We start from the raw sequence: 8,606 nt of genomic DNA, 5'->3' as shown, positions 1-8,606 counted from the left end.
TACACCAGGGACCTCTTACCCTCCTCATCCTCCCCACCCAACCTTGCCCAGGGACATTAGGGCCCCAGAGGGCTATTGCCTGGACACACAGGAGATCTCATCAGGGAGATGTGCCTACACCAGAGGGCAACCCTCATCATCCATGCACACACCACCTCTGCCTCCAGCTCCTACTCTGTCACAGGAAGTAGCCATCCCGGTGCCAAGTATCTCCAACTACATCCCCAAAATCCTCAGACACTGCCAGCCTCCAGCTGTCAGCCTGGCCCCGGCTGGCGGGCGCCGGCTCCTGGCATAACGGCTAGGGTGTAATTAGAAACCCGCTAGCTCCCTAATTGCCAGTTCTGAGCCGTCCTTGTTACCAGCTGCCCGAGGCACACATAGAGGGAAGGGCTGAGAGCTGAGCCAGGCTGGCATGGAGGTAGACCTAGTAGACTCAGAGAGGACTGGCATGTGGCCAAAGACCGAACGTGGCACAGAGAGGGCTCAGTGCAATCTGCCCCGTGGTGCTTCCCGGCCACATCCACTTGCCCAGAACTGTGACGTCAGACCAGCCCTGCCCATTCATTCTTTATTCAGGTGGCATAAAAATCACTACAAAAACTTTATAAAAGAGTCTTGGGAGCTAAAGGGGCCCTTCCCTGCCTCAGCCCCTGAGCTTCCTGGCAGACAAGGACAAGAGAGAGATGAAGGAGGAAGGCTCCTGGCAGTATTGGCATCTCCAAAAACCAGAGGGGTGACATGGGTGGCAGGACACAGGTTGGAGACCTGAATGTCTTCAGCAAAGGACATCAGAGCCAGGGTAGGTCAGCCTCCACCCATGGAATATAACACAAAGGCCAGTCTAAGCTCAGGAGACCAACACTGTCTCTCCCTTTCCCACCCAGGCTGTCTGGTGATAGGTCTAAAGATGGCCTCTCCATTCTCTGCTTACAAATGTGGAGGGACTCTAATTAGGGACTTGCCTAACCTACCTCTAGTCAAAACTGTGTCCACGAGTGCCAGCCCACAAAAGGTCATCTCTTGAGCCCCTTGGGAAGAAATAAAGATTCCCTGTGCCTGCCTTCCTCCAGGCCCCATCCACCTCCTATCCCCAGGAGCTGCTGCAAGAGAACAGCTCCTATCCCTGGTGACAGTCCCCCAGGTCCCACCCCATCCCACAAAGCTGGTTGAATGAGTCACAGGAGTTGAGAGGCTGATCCAGGTGGGGACTCAGGATGCTGCTGCCCAGGGCCCCTCCTCACTTTGGGGAGCTAAACTGGGGATAATCTTCCTCCAGGCGGGGTGCAAGTTTCAAGTCAGGACCAAAGGTCTTGTCTCCATGGAAGTCAGCTTTGTCATTCTGGACTAAGAGCCTGTTGTCAGGGGAATCTTGCTGTTCCTGGAGCTGGGGCTGTGCATTGGGGTTAGGGTTCCTCACACTGCCCACAAAGAGGGGCATGCCCGTGGTGTCCTCTATGATGTAGAAGAGGAAGGGTCGGTTCACAGTGAAGGAGGAGAGGGACATTCGGGTCATGGCGGTGCTGGTAGCTGCGGCTGCCTCCACACCGGCCTCACTGAGCTCCATGGTAGACTGATGTTGCACGCTAGACACCACCAGACTCTGGTCAGAGATTCCACGAAGGTCTGGGCCCTGGAACAATTCCTGTAGACCTGCCCAGAGTAGCAGATGACTGGTCAGTGTTGCCCCAAGGCTATTTGGATGTGTCTGGCATCCTGGCTAAAGGGAACACTTGAACCCAGCAGTTGATTGGAATCTATCAAGCCTCCAAGCCTCAGCCTAGACAACACTTCTAGAAGCTTTTTAAAATCAGGGTCTGCACTAGGTATTGGTTTGATAGTCTCTGGGGTAAACTGGAGAGACAACCTCAAATTTACCACTCACACTAGACTGGGAGGACCTGGGTCTCCATGTGCCTGCTCCGTTAGACTTTGTGCACAGTGGGCTCTCACGGCCTAGTGCAGGGTAGCTGTGGCTCTTCTTTTTTTTTTTGGTTTGGTTTTTTGAGACAGGGTTTCTCTGTGTAGCCCTGGCTGTCCTGGAACTCACTCTGTAGACCAGGCTAGCCTCGAACTCTTGAACTCAGAACTCCACCTGCCTCTGCCTCCCAAGTGCTGGGATTAAAGGTGTGCGCCACCACTACCCAGCTGCTGTGGCTCTTCAACATGGTGACCCCAGCTTCTCCTCTTCCCTTTCCAAGCTAGTCAGTGAGGTTCACATATCGCTCTGAACTCTTTACCCAGGATTCTTTGTAATGCTCAGTCTCAGGCGGCAGAGTTCACCCCAATCCACCCCAGAACAGAAAGTCTAAAGGAGCATATCAAATGCTCCCATCCAGGAAACAGGGCCACCTCTGATTCAGATGCATTGCCAGCTCACATACTCTGCCCTGACCACCTGGGGGCACCCTATCCCCAACCTCCTTACCCAGCTGGCTGAGGGTGGGCACGAGGTCCAGCTGCTGTTGCAGATGGAGTTTAGGCAGCCACACCTTGGTGGGCTTCTCCCGCAGCAAGGGCTGGTACAGAGTGTCCCAGGTCAGGTTGGCTAGTACTTCAGACACGTTCCACTCAAAATAAGTGGGCATTATGACCACAAAGCTCATGTTGTTCTTAAAGGGGAAATAAGCCACCTACAGATAAGAAAAGGAGAGAACATGAGGACCAGACAGCACCTGGACCTGTCTGGAATCTGGGCCAAAATTACTTCTGGACTTTTGAGACAAGAGCCAGAAATTCAGGGTTAGCACGTTTTCTCTTCACTTGTGAAGTGGAATAATACCACTTTCCCCTTTGCAAGGTGACACGGGACCAAGTGACATAATGCTTTTACATCTCTGTGTGTGCATACATAAGCACACGTTTGTATGGGTGTGAGGGTGTTTGCACATGGGTGTATAGAGGAGGAACAGGTCGGCATCAGCTGTCTTCCTACATTGCTCTCCACCTTTTTTTTTTTTTTTTTTGCCATCTTTTTGTTGTTGTTTCTTCTAGATAGGATTTCTCTGTGTAGCCCTGACTGTCCTGGAACTCATTCTGTAGACCAGGCTGGCCTCGAACTTGCAGAGATCTGCCTCCTGAGTGCTGGGATTTAAGATGTGTATAGCTACACATAGCTCCTTCTTTTTTGGACACAGAGTCTCATGGATCCCAAGCTGGTTTTGAAATGACTGTTTAGCCAAGGGTGGCTATGAACTTCTGACTCTCTTGCCTACCTGCCTCCTGAATGCTGGGATTACAGAACAGTACATCAAGCCCCAATTTTGTTTTGTTTTGTTTTAGACAGGGTAATGTCTCAGGCTGTCCTCAGACTCACTATGTAATTCAGAATGACCTTGAACTTCTTTTTAAGGTTTATTTTGATCTTATGTGTATGAGTATTTTGCCTCAGTGCATGTCTGTGTAGCATGTCCTTGCAGTACCCTCACAGTCCAGAGGAGGGCACCATATCCCCTAGAGCTGGAGTTATAGGTAGTTGTGAGCTGCATGGTGGGTGCTGGGAATGAAACCCTGGTCCTCTGCAAGAGCAGCTAGTAAGTACTCTTAACTGTTGAGCCACTTCTCCACCTTGAACTTTTGATCCTCCTGCCTCTGTCTATAAGTACTAGGAATGGCGGATTGCATCAGTGTGCCTGGTTTATGTGTTGCTAGGGGTTGAACAAAAGGACTTTGTGCATGGCAGGCAAGCACTCAACAACTGAGCTACATGTCCAGATAGATTTTTAACTCTTCTAGTAGTGTCTTCACTACAGACTGAGTTCTTTATGTGCTATCAGCATGCTGTACAAACAAGCTATGGGCCTTCATATCTTTTCCTCTCAATTCTCCCTGGGGGTGATAGGTAGGGCTACTGGCTTTCAAAATGACCCATAGAGAAGCCACAGCAAAGAGTAGGAAGCTTGCCCCTTACCTTTTATCTTCATCCAGAGAGTCTGCTCTATATGCTATATATGCTAAGATGTGGAATGAGATCTCTCTCTCTCTCTCTCTCTCTCTCTCTCTCTCTCTCTTTCTCTCTCTAGATAGGGTCTGGCTATGTAGCCCTGACTATCTTCAAACTCAGTCTTTCTGCTTCAACCTTCGGAGTGCTGGGATTATGATGTAAACCACCGCACTCAGCTCACAGGGCTTTTTTTTTTTTTTTTTTTTAAAGAATCCTTGCAGTTAGGGGAACATGGAAATCCCTAAGCTCAGGGCTCCCTGGATCCCAGCATAGTGCCTACAGGCAGGTCCTCTGCCAGTGGGAGGATAGGGAGATGGAGCCAGAGAATGGAGGACCGGTGGGTAGCACAGGGCTTTGAGGAAGAAGCAACAGGAAGGTGAGATGCTGAGTGGAGCTGAGCATGACTCTCATCCTCTTACCACAAGCTAGAGAGAAGTCTGGCTGCCCACATGGCTCCTCCCTGCAGAACTGGCAATGCTGTGCCCAGCTTGCCTAGTGAAACTAACCAACAGAATGGATGAGCGGGTGTGGTGCCACACACCTGGGACTCCAGCACTCAAACAGCTGGGGCAGGAGGATCATGAGTTCGAAGCCAGCCTGTGTAACATTGTCAGACCCTCGAACAAACAAAACTAGCCCATACTGTTATCTCAGCCACAGACGATGGGCCCAAGGATCAGTATTCTAGCCATGGAGTCACGATTAGGCTAGACGCAAGGGAAGCCACAGCTGAGACAGCTTGGCATGGAGCTCCATCCAGTCAGAATGTTCTGAGCAGTACGCTTTGAAACCCAACTCCCACCTATGAAGCACTGTGTGAAAACTCCTATCTTCCCTTAGGCTCTGGTCTTCTTGGGCTCCACTAGCACAGAGAACAGTTGTCTGGCACATGACAAAAGCTCAATATATTTTCTTTGAGCAGATGAACCTCAAAGAGGCTGGGTCCTGGGTAGAAGCCTAATAGATCCTTCGGGAGCTACCTACCCCAGGGACCAGACTTTACCTCCCAGCACCAGGCCTAGTTTACCAGCCCAAGCTAAACTCTAGAGTGACCTGTATCTCAGGTTGCTCCAGCAGGAACCATCGAAGAGGATATGACAGCGAGTGTGTCATATCCACTGGCACGGTGAACCGTTCATCCAGGTGGAAGGAGCCCTTCTGGGTGAGGCTTGGGTCAAACTTGGTCCTCCACAAACCTGCAGCCAAGCAGAGGGCGGGAACCATGTAACATGAGACCAGCCTCCCACCTGTCCTGCCTAGAACCCATTCAAGGAATAAGGGGTGGAGGCCAAGCTCCCAGTTGACATCTAGTTGATCTTAGGTATCTCCCTCATATCTGGATTTGCATTTCTCCATCCCTCTGGAGCCCCAGTTTTCTCTCAAGGCAGCCTGGCCTCTACAGCTTGAGTCTCCTCTTCACACGCCCAGACAATCCCATTTCATGGCCTAGCAACCTCAGAGTTAAGCTTGCACAGCAGACGGTGCGAGTGGGGCTGAGAGGGTGAGCAACTTAAGAAGAACAGTGTACCGTGAAAGTGGATGGCATTGAGGAGAAGCAGCACGGTGTTATCCGGCAGCTCAGAGAGGAAATCTTCAATCTTCCCCTCTGTGGCCTCCTTCACCCATTGGTTGATATTCGCCAGGTCTTCCTCCTGTCTTCCAGTCAGTTTCTTGGGCTTCGCACCAAAGAGCTTTTCCGATTGCTCCAGGAAATCATCTTTGATGGGAAATCCTGCATGCAATGAGCCAGAAGCTCATCCCAGGGCCTCCACATCCACCAGTATGCTACCCGAGGCCAAGCCCCTCTCCCTTACCCTTGTGCACAAGAGGCAGGACTCTTTCTGGGCAGCTGGCTGCCATCAGCCCCTACCTTGCTGCAGGTATATTCTGGCAGCTAGTCGGATTGTCCCAGGGCCTAGGTTCTGGTAGAAATGACTCAGTAGATGCGGGAGGCAGGATCCTGTGTTCACGTGCAACACTCGTTGCAAGCTCTCTAGTGTTTGGTTCTGAGCACCTAAAGGGGACCAAGCAGGCTGACGCCCAAGCCATGGGTTCTTTCTGGCCCCACTGCCCACTCCCATACTCTCACATCCCCATAAAGAACATGGCCACAGACCACTACTCTGCTCCCCTCCGAGATGTTCAGAGCCATAGGACTCCCAGATTCTATTTTCATCTCTGCAGCTAACAAGCTGGGCAAGGTCACCTCGCTCAAGGTACCTTTCCTCTCTGAACAGCAGTGTCCCACAGTGAGACACTCATGTCCACTGGAAGATATTGTAGCCATCAAATTCCTGTGCTAAAATAACTAGGGGCACTTCTCAATCACCACACTCTTAGGTTATCCCTGGATTTCTGATTCATAGAGGGTGGTGACAGCTCAGGCACCTGCATTCTACCAAATGGACAACCTCTGCAGCACCGAACCCTTTGCGGTCTCCTAGTTCTTCTGGACAGGTGTGATCCCAGTACCTAGCGCCAGGTGAGAGAGTGCTAGGGCCACACTAAGGGGTGACAGGACAAGGTTGGAGCTGGTAGATGTTTGGGCCACCAAGGAGAACAGATCAGTAGTAAAAGCCATCATGGCCTGAGCCAGCTTGCGAGTCTCCTCTGCAGTTGGGGTACTCTTGCAGTCTCCTGAGGACCTCTTCAGGATAGCATGGTCACCAAGGTCCTACAAGGACAGATCAAGGTCAGGGAGGTCAAGGAGTCAGCTCCAGGTTCTCTGTGTCCCTCATAATCCTGGTGCTACAGGGCAGCAAAGGCCCTGTCCCAGATCTGAGGCAAGAAGAGCCATGCTGGAGTCCTTCCTAGCCCATCCCTCTGAGCCCCTGAGCAGAGCATCAGCCCCATAACTATGTCTCTCCCATCCCTATTCCCTTGCTTCCACTGATCAGGTCCTCCCTCTGGCCCCACCTACTCTTCCCCAGCCCCAGCTGATTGTACCTGATTGCCCAACTTGAGGAGGGCAGGTAGGGGCAGCTTCTGCTGGGCCTGCTCACTCACTGGCTACAGAAAGGAGAAAGCAGATGAAGAAAAGGCCCTTCCCGTGAGTCCTCACCTTGTCCAAGACATAGGTGAGACCCTTGGGCTCTTCCCCCACCCCAAATCCCTCACTATTGAGTACCTGCTGGCCCAGGAGATCCATGGTGCTCACAGGAGAGAACTGTTGAGAAAAGGGGGAGCAGAGGACTCAGCATTCCTCCCTCCCCACCCCTTTGGGCCCTCCCAAACTTGACCCTGTCCCCTTTAGCCTGACTGACCGCTTCCCACTCAGACCTCAGCTCTGCCTCACCATGGAACAGGGACCTTGCAGACAGGACAGGCTGAGTACCAGGAGTCCCCGGAGCAGTGCCATGTTCCTGTATTCAGAACAGGAAGGGTTAGTTCCTACCTCACACTCAAAGACCAGGCAATAGACTGCTACCCATAGGCTACTTGACCACACCAAGCTGCGGAACCTGGACTCAAGACACATTAGCTGCAGACCTCGCCCTGAGAGGTGGGATTTCCATAAGTATTTTTTTTTCCCCATGTAGTTTCTCATTTAGTCTTCATTCTTTGGGATCTCACATTGTGGATCAGTCCTGGGTTCAACTCTAGACTCCACGTCTTGCAAGAGGACCTTGTGCATTTCCCTTAATGCCTTCGGCTCTACCTTGTCTTGGTAACTCATGGCAGAAGTCCTTCCTATTCCCATGTGGGTTTTGATGACCAAAATAAGAATCTTTGTAGATACTGAGCATGATGCTTGGCCCTCAGTGATAGACGTGGGAAAGCTTCCCACCCCAGCAAAGTCACCCAATCTGCTGTTCATTTCATCCAGCCTTTCTCAGGCTGCCCTGGTCCTACCCAAAGGCTCTGAGGCCTAATCGAGGGTGACAGGGCAGCCAGAAACTGCTTTGTTGACCAATGAATGACTGGCCCAGACACCTTTGGACTTACGGAAACCACAAGCCCCATCCCACCTCTGCCCCAAGTTCCGCTCCAGGGTGCTTCGGGGAAACCCAGCTGGTGAATGAGCGAGGCCTTCAGCCTAGTGCCTTCAACAAAGGCTTCCTTCACACCCTCAGCTCCTACCCAGGCCTTATCTCAGGGCCAGCTCTTTGAAAGGGTCCTTCTCTTATCCCCAAGACCCACAACTGTGTCCAGGAACCTTCGGCCAGGGCCTTATCTCCAGTCTGGATGTATGTCTCTTCCCACCAGGAATAGGCCTCCAGGTTTTGAAGTTCTAGAGATTTCTCCTGGAGCTGCCTGTACCTCTGTTCCTCACCACCCCAGGATGCTGTAAAGCTGCTGGCTCCCTAAATAAATTCAGCCAGACCCCCTGCCACCTGCCAACGGGGCAGCTCCCCACTTCTTCTGCTGCCCGAGGAGCAAGGTGCACCACCCTCCCATCCTACCTCTTCAGGCTTCTTAGCGCAGCACACGATGTTCTCCTGGACCCACTTGCTCCCCACGCTCCACCTGGTGCAGCCAGCCTGGCCTAGCTCTCTCCTCCCACAGGACCTTTGCTCTTAGCCAACCCCTGTTCAGCTTGTGTTCTGTGCTGGTAAATATTGACCTGTATATCCGGTTAAACATTGATATGGGGGCCAAAAGACCCTTTCCCACCAAGGCTACTAACCCTAAAACAGCTACCCAGAACCCTGCCTGAGCCTGG

The 8,606-nt window shown here is 52.0% G+C and overlaps 1 protein-coding gene across 1 annotated transcript; it reads right to left on the bottom strand.

The window, feature by feature from the left end:
- Nucleotides 1-557: 557 nt before the first annotated feature.
- On the bottom strand, nt 558-8,514 carry Serpinf2 (serpin family F member 2). The gene is made up of 10 exons (XM_028759445.1): nt 8,347-8,514; nt 7,239-7,305; nt 7,071-7,109; nt 6,890-6,952; nt 6,416-6,617; nt 5,814-5,957; nt 5,472-5,675; nt 4,997-5,139; nt 2,429-2,633; nt 558-1,653 (listed from the first exon to the last, which is right to left on the bottom strand). The coding sequence occupies exons 2-10, from the start codon at nt 7,299-7,301 to the stop codon at nt 1,241-1,243; spliced, it is 1,476 nt and encodes a 491-aa protein (XP_028615278.1). The 5' UTR covers nt 7,302-7,305; nt 8,347-8,514; the 3' UTR covers nt 558-1,240.
- Nucleotides 8,515-8,606: the final 92 nt, after the last annotated feature.

Source organism: Grammomys surdaster, unplaced genomic scaffold, assembly GCF_004785775.1.
Source record: "Grammomys surdaster isolate TR1022 unplaced genomic scaffold, NIH_TR_1.0 126278, whole genome shotgun sequence".
Taxonomy (NCBI): Eukaryota; Metazoa; Chordata; class Mammalia; order Rodentia; family Muridae; genus Grammomys; species Grammomys surdaster.
This window is presented reverse-complemented; position numbering and strand designations above follow the sequence as displayed.